Source organism: Buteo buteo, chromosome 11 (assembly GCF_964188355.1).
Source record: "Buteo buteo chromosome 11, bButBut1.hap1.1, whole genome shotgun sequence".
NCBI classification, from domain to species: domain Eukaryota; kingdom Metazoa; phylum Chordata; class Aves; order Accipitriformes; family Accipitridae; genus Buteo; species Buteo buteo.
In genome coordinates this window covers 17,961,004-17,980,714 of record NC_134181.1, presented here as the reverse complement: position 1 = coordinate 17,980,714, position 19,711 = coordinate 17,961,004, and the positions used below count along the sequence as shown (strand labels likewise).

Sequence of the window (19,711 nt, the reverse complement as noted above, 5' to 3'; positions counted from 1 at the left end):
TCATATCTTGCTTGACTTAGTTACATTATATCCATGCTAACTATGTTTTATGAAAAACTGCACAGTTAGCTCTGGAATATTTTTTTCCCCTCCCAGCCTTTGGGCATTGTTCAGGCTTAGATTTTATATAAGTATTTATCTGAAAGATTGTTTTCTGGATGATGTTTTTTTCACCAGATTTGTTGTGTGGTTAAATAGGTACAATACAAAACACTTATAAAGTGCAATTTTAATTCTAAGTGATAAACAGCATCAGAAAATGTACGAGCTCTCTTAAAAGGAGAACTTTACATATTCCTAATGGCTGAAATACTGCCAGTAGTTATTGGTACTTCAGATGATTCCCATTGCAACAGAAGTGCTGTCATTGCATGGAACATAGAACAAGAATAAGGGGGAATCTATACCTTTGCTGCAACCAGCAAAGAAACAGTGACTCTAGAAGATAATCTGGGGAGGGAGAAACCTAGGTGGGTCCATGACTGTGGAATTTAAAAGCACTGAAGACAAAACATCCAAGACTGCTGTTCCATCCCAGAAATATTTCTGGAGGCTTTCTGGCCTATCTGATTACTTTTGACATTTGCATAATGAGACAGAGTACGACAGAAGTGTTTTTTTCTTTCCTCTACTTCTTCCAGTCATTGAGAGCTGAAGGACAACATGGCCATGAGGCAACAGGACGTATGATAAAATAGCATAATTTTTATTCCTGGAGTGACTAGTGGAATACTTAGTTTTCAAGTCTCACTTTAGAACAATTTTTTTTTATACTGTCAATAGTGTCTGTTCTTTGACAGTCTGGCTGCAAACTTTCAAGAGCGCTGGGAATCTTCTTCAATTTGGGGTAACATCATAGGTCCTATGGGTTTGTATTGTTTCTTTTACTATTTTCTTGGTAGTCTCCTGACAAAGAGCCCATTCATTTGGATCTTATTGTGTGCAGAGAACTTAGGAGTCGTGAAAATTATCTCAAGATGCATTATCTCTCTGCTGGCTTTACTAATCCCTGAGAAAAAATGAAAGTGATCCTTTTTTTTCTTCTCTTTTTTTTTTTTTAGCAAGTGGGTTGCAGGGTAATTACTTATTTTTGTTATAGGCATTTATATGGAACTTTTTTACCAAAGTGTCTCAGCATCTCAGCACTTGACAGATACAAACGAATTTTACAGGGCAGGAACAGTATCAGTGCCTTTCATTAGTTGTAAGCTAAGGTATATTAAGTTAAGCCAAGTTGTGAATACAGTAGACTTGAGACTAGGATGCCAAATTCTATTCATGTTTCAGTCACATTATATAATTTTCAATGTCAATGAAAATATAATGTAAATAAAATTTACCACTTTTGTGATCTTTTGCAAAAAAACAGGTGCATGTGAGCACACCTAGACTGTGTGTTTGGACACAAGATTTGAATCTTAGATATTTAAGTGTGGTACAAATGACCTATCGGAAGAAAATTCACTGCTGCTATACCTGCTGTCGCCAGGCCTGGTATTTTCATTGTCACTAGGGCTATTTTAGGGGAAGGGAGATGAAGTAATTAAATGTCCCATATCTATTCCAGCAACACTAGCAGGGGGAGAATTATTTGAGAAACGAATTGGAGAATGATATGGGTTTCTTATCAGCAGCTGCCTTTTTCATGATGCATTGATAGAAAACCTTTCTCAAATATATCAACAGCTGGAAGTAGTATATGTTCATGATATTCCAGAGCTCCATTCTGTAACAAAATTCTGTACCATCAGCGTATTTTTTTGTTACTGAATGACAATGACAGTATTGTTCTTTTCCCAAATATGTTCAGACTGCCAACTTAATGTTGTTAAATGTTGTTCAGATAAGGCTAGTTTCTTCCTCAAGGCAAAAAGCGTACAGAGCCCTAAGCAAGTACTAAGAAAATAAAGAACCCTAAAACAAGTCCGAATATTCAGTACTTTAAAATGAAGAATACAAAATTGTTACTTCTGGTATTTACTGTTGTTTAGATTTCTTATCTATTTCGTTCAAAAAACATTTTAAAAACCTTTTTTTTCAAAAGATGTCTTCACATTCTCCAGTGGAATCAGTGACTTTAATATTAGGGTATGGTTATGTCCCTGATGAAAAGAAAACAGCTTTTAGAGCCACAAGCCTATAACTAGGAATTTTCTTGCAGCTTTTTTTTTTTTTTCCCAAAAAAGGAAAATGTGCTTTTGGAGCTCCCTAAAAGTGTTTATTTTCTGTACTGCTAGCTCTATAAATTTTCAAGGTATATCAGATTAGGCTGTGATTTGTCTCAGGGAGCCTAACTGAAATAATTCTTCAGTATTTTTAGTAGGACAATCCACTGAAGAGAGAAAATTTGATAAAATTTGCTGGCAAGAGCAAGATTTGGCCATGTAGCTGAATAGGCAAGATAAAAATTAAGCTATGTATACTTATTCCCCATTTAATTAAATAAGAGCAAACTAATGCTGCTTTAATTCATGTTTCTAAGTTTATTTTAACTTTTATCTAAGGATACCAAGTCTCAGCCTGAATTGAAGAGTGATTTTTAGATTATAAACTTTTCTTTCTACTTTACTGTAATTTATCATACTGAAAACCAATTTAAAGCTTAAGAGAGTTTGAGAAAATAAAGAACACTTTATTATTATAGATCACTGTTTTAAGATTAATGTAATTCAAATACTTTATTATTCTAGATCACTGTTTTAAGATTAATGTAATTCTGTTGGGAATTTAGAAGAAAGTTGAGGAAAGGAGATGCATCTCTTTATTATTATGGCCCTTCTTTCTGTCTGTAACTTCTGAGGCACGCTGTGTTCACCTATCCTGTCCTGAATATACTTGTGCCCTTTTTCCTGGAGGTTACAGTATCATTGCTTCTCCCAGAACAATTAATCATGTAATTGTTCTCAAACTCTCATTTGGAGTGAAGTGAGTTTATCAGAGACGTATTAGTCTAATTCATTTTTGACTGAACCAGAGTTAGGGATGAATATGTAAATTAATATTCTCGACCAGCTAAGAGGGTAGGAACCTTTTAAATTGGAACAGTATGTGTGAACAGCTGCAGGTATTTATCACTTGATTGTCATCTCTTTTTTTTTCTCCGTTTGCAGGATGAGACATAGGTTGTTGACTGGAGTATAATCTACACTATTTCATTGCAGAAGTTGTGTTATGATTATACATGTCCCAGAAATGCACTGTAGTTAATGACAGTCATGCACTCTGACCTATATGTTTTTTCCCTTGCTTTGTCTAAAAAAAAAAAAAAATAAAAATCTAATTACAAACTCGCATTAAATATCATGCAAAATAATAGATTGGAATCCAAATTAACATTAAGCTATTAGCCTAAAGCTACTAATGCAGTGGCTGAACTTTGCAAAAGGATTTTAATAGAGCTTTGACTGCCTCTATCATGGATCTTTTACATTAAATTTACATTAAACACATTATTAAGCAAAGCAATAATCCTGTAACATAATTCTGATTAATAATGTGAAGTATTGCGCAATGAACTTAGAGGGAAAGTTCATTCTTTTTGTTTTGATTGTCATTTAAGGAGACAAATCCGGTTCATATATTTGTGGCATTCTCCATTTAGCTACAACTATGACCCTGACTTAGGATTCGCATATTGTTTTGGTTGGTGTGTTAAAAAAAAATCATTATAGAATCTTCCTATATTTAAAATGATATCTTATTAGGAATCTGACATTTGTCAGCTCTTGCAACAATATTATATTCAGTATCCCACCTTGTATCATTTCTTGTTGGTGCGTCTCCAACAATAGCAGGAGCCGCCCATATGAAAGGCCAGATTTTCAAAGAAGCCCAGCACCCGATAGCTTCCCTAAATGAGCCTTGAAAAGGATTTTAACATAGATAACCAAGAAGTGACAGACCTTTTTCCATACAACCTTTCATTCCAGATACACACAGTATCCATTTGTAAGTGGAGCATTGCTCATTAGTCTTATGATAGGAACAATGGACAAATGTTTTTCAGCATGCTAGGTTAGTGTTGGAGATTTATATTCTTAAATAGTAATAAATGAATATTGAAAATTAACCTAGTTTTATGCAATTGTAAGTAAAATCCATCACGGTACAAGAATTCTTTTTCAAAAAGTTTACAGCTTAATGGATTTTAAAAGGTTGAGAACCACTGACCTGTACAATAATAGTATGGTGGTTTGGTGCCTCCTAATGAGATATGCAAACAGCCAGCAAACGTTGCAGAAAACCGCCTGCTGAAAGGAGGGTTCATAAATTTCAGCCTTCTGGGATTAAGATGACTCCCTGCAACTTAGATACAATCACCTAGAGACAGATTTATGGCTTAAAACACTTGTTTGATAGTAGATACCTAAGTCTTGCAAAGACAAAGCATGGCTGAGGTTGTCAGTACTCCTGCAGATGTATGTTAGGGAGCTGAGAACCCAGTTCTGCGTTAGGGAGTCCTGAAGGAGGCGACAGGATGAATCTGCAAGATAGAACCGTTCCAAAGCCACCAAGATGGTAGTAACTCTGCCTATGCACAAGCAAGCTTCAGGCTGGGGAACTTAGTGGACAGAAGTATAGCATCTTTGAGGTGTTAGCAGCAGAAGGGGTTAAACAAGGCTTTTTGGAATCTCTGCCTTAGATTTAAACGCCTACATTTTATTTTAGTTCTTGTCCAGATCTGGACCTGATACACTATAATGAAATGGGTCATATACATGCCCAAGATACGTATCACCAGAGGGCAGTGCTAAACTGGGAACTAAAATTTTACTTTGATGTGTAATTCATGTGTGTGTGTGGAAAAAAGCGGCTTTTGTTCTGCTTCAAATATTACTATTTAAAAATATATTTATTCTATTGAAACTAGTGTTTGTCTGGTTTTAGAAGCAATGAGAAACATGATGCTTTTAATTGGAGCAAGGAAAAGAACTGTAAAACATTACTTGTTGGAGTTCAGAAAAGAGATTTTGCTCTCAGTTGCTCAGACCCTGAAAGATACTTGGTTAGTGTTTCTCCTTAAGAACATGGTAAGATTCAAAAATCAATTATTTGACAAGTTATTTGACGTATTCTGTGCTTAACCTTCTCAGAACCCCAGGTTCTCTCTTTCATGTGAGCAGAAAAGGCATGCTCTGTACCTGGTCTGTGCTGCTCATCCGGGGAAATAACAGTCTTGCTTTAGAAGCTATGGCCTGTGTCACGTATAGAGGCATGGCACACAGACAGTTACTGTAATTTGCATAAAAATGCCAGTAAAGTGCAAACACTGCTTCATTAATATGAATGAAGTTCACAGGATATTTACAAATTACACAAAGCCTCCCATTTAAAAATATATATATTTGATGCAAGTCACACACAGCGTGTGTGTGAAGCAGTTTCTGATACTGGCATAACTTGGCGTGACAATAAGTAAATATAATGGTTGTCTTCATCTTCGTTGACACAGGAACTTAGATTGGGTACTGACAGTAACAGATGTAGCAGTGGATATTAGTTGAAATGAACTCCAGTATAGTATATCATGGTAATAGGCTTTGTCAATATGAAGCATGCTGTAAAAGCAGGGACTTAAATCTGCATGAGGAAGTAAAAAAAAGGGTCAGATTGAAAAGGATGTGTCTTGAGTGGCGATATGAGGCTTCTGCCTTTCCAGGAAGCGTGACGTACCGTACACAGGAAATAATGAGAGTATGAAGCATTAAAAGTATTTTATTAATGAGAGACTGGTTTCTCGTTAGTCTGTGATAATGAGAAAGATGATGTGTCTGTGGAAATAATAGGAATCAAAACTGTGGTCTAGTACACAGTAAAATCATGTAAAATTTTGTCAGGCATTAAGACTTACTCATAATACAGCATATACAAGTAAATCTATAGAGGCTTATGCACAAAAAATGATGCTTATCTTTCTTTCGCACTTGTGAGTCACCCACATGAGAGTGTATTTTGTCATGAGCTAAATGAAATATAAAATTTTTCTCTGGATATTATGCATTAATCATTAATTTTTATGTTATGAAAAATACAGTATCTACAGCTAAGTTGGAAACTGAATTACATCAACTTCACTCAAAGCTTAAAGGCATTTTTTTTAAAGTACTGCAATCTAATTCAAGAACACAGTGCTCTGGTATCATAGCTATTTAGCTTCACAGCAATGAGCTCATCTTTTCATAAAGAATTAAATTCTGAACGAATCCCACAGATTAAAACAATATCATGAGGACTGTGCCATTTTTTATACTTTTAATTACTAATCACAAACCTAAACATCAAACTATAATTTTATAACTATTCAGATTGTTCAGTTATACTATGTGAAGAATGAGAATTTGGAGCGTTGGGTGGTCTGTGTTTTTATTTTAATAAGACGCAAAGCTATATTTTTCCATGGATTAAGTCCAACACAGAGAGAACTGTCAGTGTGAAAACAATAGAATTTATCTCCACTGATGTAGCTTGACATATGAACAAGAGCCTGAATTGTTGCCATGGCAATAAATGTGTAGGACTTATGCATGCATTTTCTGCTATAGGATTTTGATTAATAGCATTGACTAAATAGTCTGAAGGAGAAGAAACACTGCAGCAGGCCTGAGAATAGAGATGGCCTGGAATGGGTATGCACACCCTACTGCACTTTTACTGGTAAAATAAACTGTGGTTGAAATCGGAGTTGTCAAGTCTCCAGTAAAGTATGAATTGAGGATTTAGCACTTATGCTTGGTGTGAGAATTTAAAATGAAAAGAGAGTCTCTTGAACGTGAACTGTATTGGAACACTTTTCTATTTTCATATATAATATTTCTTCATTTGGGATGAATGGTTGGAATGATACAAATAGTCCTTTTCCATCTCTAGTGGCTGTGGACTCAATACAGGTCTTGATTCAGAAGACAATAAAGTGTCTAGCTTTGATTCATTCATTAAGATATTGAAGCAGTGGGAGAGGAGTGTGTCGGTATCCTACTGAGCCAAGGTCTTCCCTGGGAATAGGGAAAAGTGGTTTTCTGGGACTCAGCCAAGATGCAGAGCACCTTGTGGGGGGTGGTTTTATTGAGGGAATGGTCAGAACTTACCAGGAAGGCCCCTAAATAACACATCCTTTGAATTCAAGTAGATCTGGTTGAAAATAATAAAAGCGTACGGTTTATTTGTATTTGTGTGGTTGTGTATACTTACCTATAGTGCATTTGTAATACTAAATCTATTTATTGTGGAAAAAAATGGAAAGTCCTAACTAGTGTTTTATAAGCTGTACCCGCACTGATTTTTTTAGCGAATTCTGGAGCACATATGATTACTAATTACAGATTTATATATGGGATTTAAAAATAAATTAGGGAACTTTGCAAACAAATTCAAACAATTCTAAAAAATCAGTGAAATGCAAAAAAAACTTGTCATGTACAATATGAAGACGCTCATTCTTTACATGATTTTAAATATATTTTATTCCCATATTTGTTCATTATGAGAGCTATTTGTGTTTAATCAAGGGTTCAGCTTTTCTCCGGCTCATCATCTGTTCCTAATCAACCCTGTCGAGGAATCAGACTGCTGAATTTGTGACGTTGCTATCATTTCTATGGTAATAGGATAGTTGATGAGCACAGTGTTCTTGCCTCATTGTAGGATCAGGGAAAAGAAAGACTGGACTGTGTGGGAGGCAGAGTTAACAGGGACACAAGTGTCTTTAGTTGGAGAAAACAGGAGCATGGGAAATGATGGCCAATTAAAGGTATTATTGCGAAAGGGTTCCCTTCCAATTTGCCTCAGTGTGAAGTTTTCTATTATTTTATAAGCTCACCCAGTACCTTAAGAATACTCTTAGAAATACTAATTAATAAGTATGTTTCAATACTTTTGCCATCATAACTTATGTTATGGTCCCTCAGTTTGTACTTCAGTAATTTCTCATTGCAAACTTTTAAGGCAAGAAGATGCTAAATTACTTTTAAGTTTTAAAAACTTGTGTTTACCTGATCCTCACGCTCCCAGTCTCTTACTGGCATCGTCTCATGTTGGCGTATTCATCTCCCTAGTGGGATGTGGTGGTAGAACATGTTCCTTGTGGTCCAGCCAGTTTCTTGGGCTTCTGAAACAGCAGTGAAGGAGCCTCAGGTTGATTTTCATGCTTGAAAACCTGGAAGCAGAAGGAAAAGCTTCTTAAAGTGAGACCACCATGTTGGTCCCTGGATCCCTCAGCTGCGTAATGCTGCTCTTTTTGGTGTCCATGCCATCTGCTGCTGAGTAGTAAACTTCACAGATATAACTTTGCCTTTCTGCCTTCTTTTCCACACCTCTTCCAAAGCAAGTAAGAAGGAAAGGCATGCAAAGACAACCCAGAGAGCTTATTTTAAGGATAAGAATGTTTCATTTCATTGGCTTGTGCTTTGGGAGTGTTGTTATGATGTCCGGTCCTTTACTGTGTAACTCCTGTGTTTCTGGCACCTTTCATAACTCCCAAACCTCTGCCTCATTTCAGGACTCACAGGATCCAGGTCTTCCTTTCATGTAGCATGATAGATATCTCCCCTTCCTCTGCCCACACAGTCCTTCAGCTGTGCTGTTCCTAGTGTAAGGGGAGTATCCCTGGAAAAAAAGGATTCCATCCAAAGTATATCAAGTAGCTATGGGATGAACCAGCAGCAGGGAATACAAAACCACACAGCTTGTACCTATGTTCATACTGAAGACCTAACCAGGAAAGATCCTGGAGGTACTGCTTTACTTTCACCTGATCATTAATTGGGTCTGTCTTAGGTGAGGAAAAACTCATTCAAATCCATCTGAACTTAAGTAAAAAGCAGAATTCAAAGTAGCTATTCTCTAGCCATTCATAGGTTGCTAGCAATGAAAGGTTTCCTCATGGTGCTTACCAGTATGTGAATATGAATAATAGGTCGTGTATAGAAAAGCCTCAAACTCATTTCCTCATTCATGTCCCTTGGACTTTCAAGGGGAAACTCTGATACAACCCCCACTGTAGGCCAAAGGGGACTGTCTGTCAAGACTGAGGATATCGTAGCACGTTCATGTGTTTGACAGGTTATCACCCTAATAAGAAGACAGAGACCTTCTAGCTCTCGGGCAAGAAGAGAGACCAGACCAATTACCCTGATTCAGCCTCAAAAAATAATGGACTTGAATGGAATGTCAAAGCCTGCGAAAGGACACCGGAAGTGAATGAGAAGCTGAGAAGCTAGTAAACCGTCATCATTGTACATTGGCCTTTGTGTACACTAGCCAGCAATAAGTACTATGATCAACACTGTGGTTCTCAAATGAATATCCTCTCCTTGTTGCATGCATTCTCTCAATTTTTCTGACCTCTGTTGCCAGATGAGAAGCAGGGGTAGGAATTCAAATGACAATGAGAAAAAACAAATGTTATGGGAGTGAGACGAAATGAAGAATTCCTTCGCCAGAGGCTATACTGATGTTGCATTACAAACTGACAACTACCCAGTTTACATCTATTTTGAATAATCTTACAGAGAAGCTAGTTAATATGATGTAACTAAAGCAAATGTCCCAAGCCTGGCATAATGTTGTTTTAGGCTGGACTATGAACAGAAACTGTACATAGAGGATTCTGTCATACTGGATGTGGGGCTCAAAACTGTGGGGAACATACTTTCTTGCAAATTTTGATGCAGCTGGTCGCATTTTCCCCTAAGCTTCTTAACTGTGGAGTGCTCAAAAATCAGTCTTGTATTTGGTCCTTTTCAGTACCTACTTGATACCAAATTCTGTGTCTGCACTATCTTAAGCGGTCTAAAAGTGATCCTTAGCAGAAAAGAGCAGCTGGAAGAGTTCAGTTGTGCATGAGAGCAAATTAGCTCAGTCTATAGTTTGGTCTGAGATTCTTCCCTGATACGAAACTCCTGCAAACAGCAGCTCAAGAAACATTTTCTGTCATCACTGGTTAGTCAAATTCCCCTCTATCCTGGAATATAAAAATCTTGCCTTGGTTTATAATACCTTTGTCACCTTTCAGCTGAATTGCAGAAATGTAGGTGAAATCTTCAGTGCTGTGTTTCTTTAATACATGAACTTTCCACAATCAGGATTAAAGTAGACAGTTGGAAAAGATTGTATTTTCTCAGTAGCTGGTCTGGACTATGCTGTGAACTCTCTCGAAGCAAGAAAAAAACCTAGCCCAAACCTCCTCCCAGCAACTCAGAGTGCAAGATACATTTTTTTTTACCTTAACTTCACTAAGTAACACAGAGCACAAAAATAAAGACTCAGCGAAAATTAATTTCTGAAATAAGTTTAATTGTGTTTTCATGTATCACTGAAGGGTCGTCTGATACAAGAATAGAAAAATCTACAGAGACAAATAAATTTTCACAATAAGCAGATTTCGGTACTTGCCTATTATGTTGCAACTTGGTTCTTTTCCCCTTTAAATCGTTTGGGCTGCAATTCAAGGTATTGCTTAAGCACTATCTTAGATAAGAACCCAGAATGTCTTGCGAGTCTGACATGTCCATGCAGTTTCAGACAAGAATTTTTATTTTATTATTTAGAAGATAAATCTTTGTTCACAATCACAACTAATTTTTTTTACTGTTAGCACATATAAAATCCCTCATGGAAGCCAGATATCCAGTGCCTCTGCACCATCTGAAATTCATTGCTGTGAGGCCCTTACCCCTCAAAAACCTAAATACAGAATAGGGAGTTAGGTCTCAGATCAAACAAATCGCTCACTGGAAAATCAATATCCTAAATGTTTGGTGGAATTGGATTTAGGTAATCCACCTGCCTTTTTTTTCATGGGAGACCTGATTTTTAAAGGAGTTTGAGCAATTGAAAGGTAGATACACATGTAAGTATCTCTAAAAATTCTAGTAGTCAGATATTTACATGTAAAAATGATTACAATAACTTTTAAAATCTTCAAGAATGTTCAGTTAAAGTTATTTTTAATATGTGTTCCTGAAAGTGCTGTTAACACACTTCGGAGATATATGCATATAAAGAGTGTGTGGAAAAATAACATGGGAGCACAAAGATCAATTCTTGTTTCGTATGGAAATGCATGCTGTATTAGCCAAGGAGATAGTCATGGGAGTATACCATAGGGAAAATTTAGATTCTAAAGGTTTGTTGTATCCAGAATTCATTCACTCCTAGCTGTACTTATGTTAGTTATATATACTCTATCTATCTTAACATAAAGAGGTTTGTTAATGACTCACTCAAACACATGTGGACAGAAGGACATTAGACCAATGCAAAACTTTTTATTCAAAGAGAGATCAACTTAAGCAATGGCTCGCTTAAGTATTATATATATACATGCCTTTGGGCATTTCTTTGCTTTTTAGGGTTGTTGCCTACTGGCAGGCTTTGAATAAGGATTTGTTCACCAAAGGTTGGATGGGGTGGGAAGGGCAGAAAAACATTTGATACAAGTCAGAAAATATTTTCCAGTGTGAACCTGGATGTAGCAGAACCCCGATATGTCTGTAGTGTTCATAAAAAGGCACTGACATATGAAAACCAAAGACAGGATTGAATCAAAGAAAGGCTTTTTGTCTTGAGTCTGTTTCCTGTAAAATCCAGCTTCATTTAAAGAAGCAGCTTTTGGAACTCTAACACCCTTTAGAGCCAATGTCTATTGGTTCTGACGCAGTTTTCTCTAAGCAGACATATTAATAGACAAATGCTTGTAGAATTCAACTGTTTGGCACTCCTGTGGGTCTATATGAGTACACAGCTTGGTGGATAGAAAGAGAAACAGAAACATATGATTAAAAGACAATGAAGAGTAAAACGGGGAATATTTTTTAAAATCTAGCAATTTTCCTTTGACACTAATTTTCCATGTGTATAATCAAGAAAACAGGGCAAGAAAATAGAATTGTGTGATACTCGCTAGTACATATGATTATTTTCCCATTCTTTTCATCAATAAAATAGATTGCTGATAGTCTGTGAATTTTCCTGGGTGAGAGTTTCCCGTGAAAGTATTTCCTTTCTAAAGCCAAGAAAATATATGCTGGAAAATTACCCTGTTTATCTCTGCTGCTGATGTCTGCCTAGTGAAAATGTTTTTAATTGTCCTTGCCTTCTAGAGAAGCATTTCTTATCATATCACATTATCATGTAATCTTCCTATTTATATATAGGGCCTATAATATGGCATATGGGTTTATTAGTGGGTAACATCTGAAGTGACACAGTTTTAACTATACATAGAGCTAGTCAAGATGCTTGCAACCTTTAGGATCAACATGGATGATCAGTTTGAGAGCTAATGATTCCTATTTTTAAAATGCACACAGCTATCTTCAGCAACATTCACACTTTGGCTCAGTCTTTTATCCCTCTAAATCAAATTAAATGGCAAATTACATATAGTAATCACATATAGTATAAATTTTATACCACAACAGGTTTTAATAATAGTTTTTTCTCTTTAAGGAAGTACCTTTTGATCCAGTCTCACCAAACAAAAGAGTCTGCCTTAAAAAAAAAAAAAAAAAAAAAAAAAAGCTGTTTCATTTTATATTGGAAAAATACAATGTGACATCTGGAGAATAAATTGTTCAGTCAGCCAGAAATACGCCTTGTAAAAATTGCTTAGGTTTCTGTAACAAGATTATTTACTGCGACTGTTCACCTATAATACAGCACACTTCTGAAATGGACCTTTTATGAAACACATCAAGCACTGTGGAAATGTATTCAGTGCATTAATCTACAACACTACACACTTTACAACACTTTTAGAACAGATTTTGAAACTCAGATCATCTAATGAGACAGAAAGTTTTTTCTTTATATTCATTCCAGTCACATTTTATGCTGAGCCCTCAGGGTATTTAACATAATGCAATAGGTTTTTTTTTAGAAAATACAAACAAACAAAATGTATTACTTTTCAGATGACTCGTGAGTTCAGAGTGTTCTCTGTGCATATTTCCGTTGCCTATACGTAAGGCAAATGCCACCTGTATCTTTTGCTCTAGAGCTTTATAAATATTTAAGCACCTCGAAATATGTCAGTTTCTAATCAGAGTTTTGTGTAATTAATGGCAACAACCTGATTTTGATCATACTAGAGCCAAAGTAAGGGCCTGATTCAGAGAGGGTGGAATTGATTTGCTATGGCTCTAGGTGTCTCAAGTGAAGTAACATCGAAAAATGGAAGCAATAAAAAGGATGCATTTGTGCCTTATTTTAGGCACTAGGTCTGCAAGGAGCTGCAAATTTTCTGTAACAAGGTGGTTTCTGAGTGAAATCATAAGTAGAGATAGGATGAAAGCTGATTCAGGAAATATTCAGATGTAACAATGAAAAAATAAATTTTAGTAGTGATGTGTGCAAATAGCTAATGTCTAAATCCCAAGCAAGGTGGCAATAACAAAACAGATTTATTTTTGACTGTAAGATAGTTTACAGTGAAGTTGCAAGAACGTAGGAGGGGTTTCTTGACGTGCAATTCAGAAATCACTGCATTCAAATTGTGAGATAGACACTGAGTTAGGTTTTTAATGCAACAGAATAAATGGCAGTCACAAAAAAGGGTATCTTTCAGTTTGTAAACACAGAAGGCAATCTTTAATTGCTGTCTTGCCTGAAAGTATGAAGAATGTTCTCTTGACTGGTAATAACATTACATGAATCACATGTTGGAATGCTTGATTCAGACATTGGGTCTGCCATACTTCGGCAAGTCAGATTGTCCTAAGCCAAGATTTTTTCTCAAGAAGTCAATTATAAAAATGAGAATCAAGATCATAAAATTCCTGAACTGTCAATTTTCATTAAGGATATAGGTTGTAAGAGAAACCAGCTGGAGCATAAGAATGCAGTGTAAAAGCAAAAGGTATATAAAAATGCACTTATTTTTCAGTTTAGCTTCCTCTGTGTTCCAGCAACATGGTTTATAGGAAGATCTCAGCCCAGGTAAGCTATAGGTCTACCTTCAGGCTTTGGGGTGTGCATTCAAGCCTGTCCACATTTCCTGCCAGTTTAATTTGCTTATTATGAATACCAGTCCAAAACGCTCATCACTTTTACAGTGTAGGATATTAACTTGGAGATTGCAACTGTGGATCGCAATTACTTCCGATACTTTATACCAAGATATTACATTTTCTTTGTTGCAAGATGATGGTACCATATGGAGAAGGCTAAAATTCACTGACTGGAGGAAATGAACTATCAGTTCTTGAATTTTTAGTTTCTGCTACTGACTCAGTGGTTGGTCTGAGATGAATTAATATTAGACTACCAAGGTGATATGCAAGTAATCTTGATTGTGGATTGTACAGTGTTTTGCATATATAAACTACTGTAATAGTGGGTTTGCTTTTATTTACGTTAAAACAAACCTTTATTAGGAAATAGAAGTAATTTATGGCAGCATGTAGTCATTGAGAGAGGATATTATCAGCCAGAAATTGTCACCTGTCGTCTTGCTTTCAAAGATGTTTCTTAATGTTTCTTCTGTGTCTTGCCACTTAAAATTAAATCATTCCAAGATTGTGAAGTATTTTTCTCTAGAAGCCTTCTGATGTTGTCATTTTTGTCAGTCTTCAGATGTTCAGTTTTTGCAGTGCTCCTGATTTCCTGCAGATTTTATTCTTTCTTCACAGAATGATTCATGTCATTTTCTAGAAGCAGTGTCTACTGTATGTTTACTACTTCTGTCACCAGAATACCCATGTCATTAAGAAGTCATACTGTTTCCTGTAATAACCTCTGGTTTCTTTCTACTTAAAAATGTAATAATTTATCTCAACTGCTGTTACAACATTCCTTTTATTTTCCACCTTTATTTTCCTTGATTGCTTTTACACACCACTCCACTTTTGCAGTATTGATGCTTTATCTGTCTTCTATGCCTTTTTTTTAGTTTTGATTATGTTTTTGTTTCATGTCCTTGATTTTCCATTTACACAATGACTTTGAGTTTATTGTTAGCTGAGATATATATGGAAAAGTTAAGTGTACGCTAACATATACTGTATGTAATTATGAATGGAAATGCATGATATGTTACATGTTATATAATACACATCCTAACAGACTAAATAATGAAGAATAAGTAAAAGATATAGAATAAAGGAATTGCTTTACACAATACTTCTATTGTCCAGTAGCAAACAGAGAACTGAATCAAAACCAACTCGGGGAGAGAAGTGCCACCTCTTCATGTAGAAATTCTGTTATACCCCTTACCTTTCCAGCTAAAGTTTCCCCAAGGACTGCTGTGTTTCTCAACTTTTATACCTCAGCGGTTTGTGCTGTTGCTTGGGGCAGCCCTGAGAATTGTGTCAATAAACTAAGAAACACATTGGGTATAGGAGCTAAAAATAATGTAAAAAGTTATTCTCTTGCCATTTAAATTTCCCATGATTTAGAATTTGATCTTTCCATCAATAACTGGAATTCCAACTCCATTATAAAAACCTCACAAGTGTGCACTCTATCTTGTCCCCAATCTACATCTATGATATGTTAAAGGGAAAAAGATTTTGACTATCCAGAAGACACCAGCTATTCCTACATGGTGGGAGAGGGAGCTAGGCAGGCCCTTGGCTTGTCACCAAGCCAGATCTTTTTCTACTGCTTTTCAGACTCACGTAAATGAGGTGTTTATACCTATGATCAGCAAACTAAATATGAAATATAGTAATACTAAGCAGAGAGAATACAGAGAGGTAAGTAGGGCTCTAGATAGTACTGATGTTTCACTATGCAATAACTAAAACTAAACTAGCTTCCTGAATACGTGTATACATCACAATAAGAAATGGAAATCAAAAGAAAGTTAACCTAACTTCTTGCGCTACTGTCCTGGGTTCAGCTGGGATAGAGTTAATTTTTACAGGAACCTGGGAGGTGGGGGGCATAGCCGGGGCAGCTGACCTGAACTAGCCAAGGAGCTATTCCATACCATGTGACATCATGCTCAGTATATATATAGGGAGCGGGCCGGGGGGTGGATCCTTCTTTCGGTGGGGGAAGTGGCGGAGCGTCGGGTCCCGGGTGGTGAGCAGTTGCACTGTGCATCACTCTTTTTGTATACTCGTTCATTAGTACCGTTGTTGTTGTTGTAATTCCTTTGTGTTGTCCCAGTAAACTGCCTTTATCTCAACCCTCGAGGTTCCAGGTTTTTTTTTTTTTTCTTTTCTCTCCTCCGTCTTCCCCCCATCCCACCGGAGGGGGGCGGGAGGAGTGAGCGAGCGGCCGCGTGGTTCTTTGTTACCGGCTGGGCTAAAACCACGACAGTCCTTTTTGGCGCCCAACGTGGGGCCCGAAGGGTTGAGATAACGACAGATCTGGCCAGAGCGTGTTTGAAACAAATTTGTCATACGCATTTCTTATACTAGATAAATAGATGTTAGTCACAATGTTGATTAATTTGTTTACATGGTGGCGTTTTGTAAGTTCTTATATGCTCTATGTATTGCCTGTAGTTGCGTATCTCATCTCTGGGAGAGTGATTGGGATTATCATTTTGCTGTACTGGGCAATGTCGACTTGTGAAATGATTACATCACTGGTCATGAGGTTAAGCTGGTATCTGTATGAGGCAGTGATATCATTTCCATACCTTGGGCACCTTCTGTCGGATTTTATTGGTAATTACACCCAATCCATTGGGAAGTTGGGGGGGGATACTTCCCCCCGTCCATTCCCCTCCCTTTTCTCCTTCCGACTAATTACAACAGTTTTCGAGAATTTTTAATATCCTTGGGATGCGCAAGCCAGTGTGCTGTTAGTGCTATGCCTCCTGACTATGTTCCAGGTCTTGTTTAGGGCTACAAAAAGGCTCTTTAAGAGTACCACCCAGAGATCTGTCCCAAAGCTTGATATGCATGGGTGGCATGGCATGTGGAAGAATGTGGGAAGGTATCTAGAGAACTTCTCACCTCCAGTGACTTGGAAGTTCACTCCCGAACAACTACAGAACCCTGATGAAGTGATAGAATTTTTGAAAGAAAAATGCTGTGGTTATCCCAGAGACACACAGCTCACTACACTGTGCTGGGCCCTGGCCGGTATCTACCAAACACTGCTTGATATTAGGCAGCATCCTCAGGGGGAGAAGGGGGAAAAGATGGAGAATACGACAACATGCACCGTGGCTACCCCAACCCCGACGACAAGCACCGTGGCTACCCCAACCCCAACGACAAGCACCGTGGCTACCCCAACCCCGACAAGAAGCACTGTGGCTGCCCCTACCACGACAACAGGTACCGTGGCTACCCCTATCCTGGTGACAGATACTGCGGCTAAACCAGAAAACCAACCTGTGCCAGTATCAGTCGCCCCTGTACAGAAAAAGAAACACACAAAGAAATCAGTTCGCTTAGTGAGAGATGAAAGTGAACCAAGGTCATCGCGAGAACAGGAGGAAGAGGTAGAACCTGAAATAATTACCCGATCTCTATCCATGAGTGAGTTGCGTGACATGCGAAAAGATTTTAGCCGCCACCCAGGTGAGCACATTGTTACCTGGCTGCTCCGGTGCTGGGATAGTGGGGCTAGTAGTGTGGAATTAGAGGGTAAGGAAGCCAAGCAGTTGGGATCTCTGTCTAGGGAAGGGGGCATCGACAAGGCGATTGGAAGAAAAACACAAGTTCTCAGCCTCTGGAGGCGACTTCTGTTAGGTGTAAAGGAAAGATACCCCTTCAGGGATGAAGTTACATGTCACCAAGGCAAGTGGACCTCCATGGAGAGAGGTATCCAGTACCTGCGGGAATTAGCCGTGCTGGAGGTGATTTATAATGATCCAGAAAATGGGCAGTCACCCACAGATCCAGATGAAGTCCAATGCACACAACCGATGTGGCGGAAGTTTCTACGAAGTGCACCACCAACCTATGCCAACTCATTGGCAGTAATGTCCTGGAAAGAAGGCTATGGACAAACGGTGGATGAATTAGCTGTCCAACTCCGGCAATACGAAGGAAGTCTCTCTTCCTCCCTATGGGCCTGTGTCTCAGCTGTAGAGGAATTGTCCCGAGAGTTCCAGCAATTCAAAGTGGATATGTCCTCCTCCTCACCTGTACAGGCCCGCATCGCAGTTATTGGGAGTAAGCGTTCCTCTGCCCAAGAGAGAGGAGAGAGAAAGTACACACGACGGACTAACCTGTGGTTTTACCTGCGTGACCATGGAGAGGACATGAGGAAGTGGGATGGAAAACCTACCTCAGTTTTGGATGCACGGGTACGGGAGTTGCGAGACAAAGCAACCAGAAAAGAGGATTCTTCTTGGAAAACTGCTGCTCCAGTTTCCCGTGAGCAGTCCCCCAGACGCAGTAGATGGGCCGATCTCATTTCTGATCCTCTTGAAGGGACTTCTGATTCACGTGTGCAAAAAGTGAGTAACGGATATTCTAACCAGGATTAGAGGGGCCCTGCCTCCAGCCAGGTGGAGGAGAGGGACAACCGAGTCTACTGGACAGTGTGGATTCGATGGCCTGGCACATCAGATCCACAGGAATATAAAGCTCTAGTAGACACTGGTGCACAATGTACCCTAATGCCATCAAGTTATAAAGGGGCAGAACCCATCTGTATCTCTGGTGTGACAGGGGGATCCCAAGAGCTAACCGTATTGGAAGCTGAAATGAGTCTAACCGGGAATGAGTGGCATAAACACCCCATTGCAACTGGCCCAGAGGCCCCGTGCATCCTTGGTATGGATTATCTCAGAAGGGGGTATTTCAAGGACCCAAAAAGGTACCGTTGGGCCTTTGGTATAGCTGCATTGGAGACGGAAGAGATTGAGCAGCTGTCTACCCTACCTGGTCTCTCCCAAGACCCTTCGGTTGTGGGGTTGCTGAAGGTTGAAGAGCAACAGGTGCCAATTGCCACCACGACGGTGCACCGGCGGCAGTATCTCACCAACCGAGACTCCCTGATCCCCATCCATAAGCTGATTGGCCAACTGGAGAGCCAAGGAGTGATCAGCAAGACTTGCTCACCCTTTAATAGTCCCATATGGCCCGTGAGGAAATCTAATGGGGAATGGAGACTAACAGTAGATTATTGTGGGCTGAATGAAGTCACGCCACCGCTGAGCGCTGCTGTGCCAGATATGTTAGAGGTTCAATATGAACTGGAATCAAAGGCAGCTAAGTGGTATGCCACAACTGACATTGCTAATGCATTCTTCTCCATTCCTTTGGCAGCGGAGTGCAGGCCACAGTTTGCTTTCACTTGGAGGGGCGTCCAGTACACCTGGAATCGACTGCCCCAGGGGTGGAAACACAGCCCCACTATTTGCCATGGACTGATCCAGACTGCACTAGAAAAAAGTGAAGCTCCAGAGCACCTGCAATATATTGATGACATCATTGTATGGGGCAACACAGCAGAAGAAGTTTTTGAGAAAGGGAAGAAAATAATCCAAATCCTTTTAAAGGCTGGTTTTGCCATAAAAGAAAGTAAGGTCAAGGGACCTGTGCAGGAGATCCAGTTCTTAGGAGTAAAATGGCAAGATGGGCGTCGTCAGATCCCTGCGGACGTGATCAACAAGATAGCAGCTATGTCCTCACCGACCAATAAAAAGGAAACACAGGCTTTCTTAGGTGTTGTGGGTTTTTGGAGAATGCATATTCCAAATTACAGTCAAATTGTAAGTCCTCTCTACCAAGTTACCCGGAAGAAGAACGATTTTAAATGGGGGCCTGAGCAACGACAAGCTTTTGAGCAAATTAAG

General features: G+C 38.6%; 1 protein-coding gene across 1 annotated transcript; it reads left to right on the top strand.

Annotated features, from left to right (window-relative positions):
• The first annotated feature begins 17,429 nt into the window (after window positions 1–17,429).
• Window positions 17,430–19,286, top strand: LOC142036197 (uncharacterized). The gene is made up of 2 exons (XM_075039318.1): window positions 17,430–18,367; window positions 19,182–19,286. Exons 1-2 carry the CDS (start codon window positions 17,438–17,440, stop codon window positions 19,284–19,286), a joined length of 1,035 nt encoding a protein of 344 aa, XP_074895419.1. The 5' UTR covers window positions 17,430–17,437.
• The last annotated feature ends 425 nt before the right edge of the window (window positions 19,287–19,711 follow it).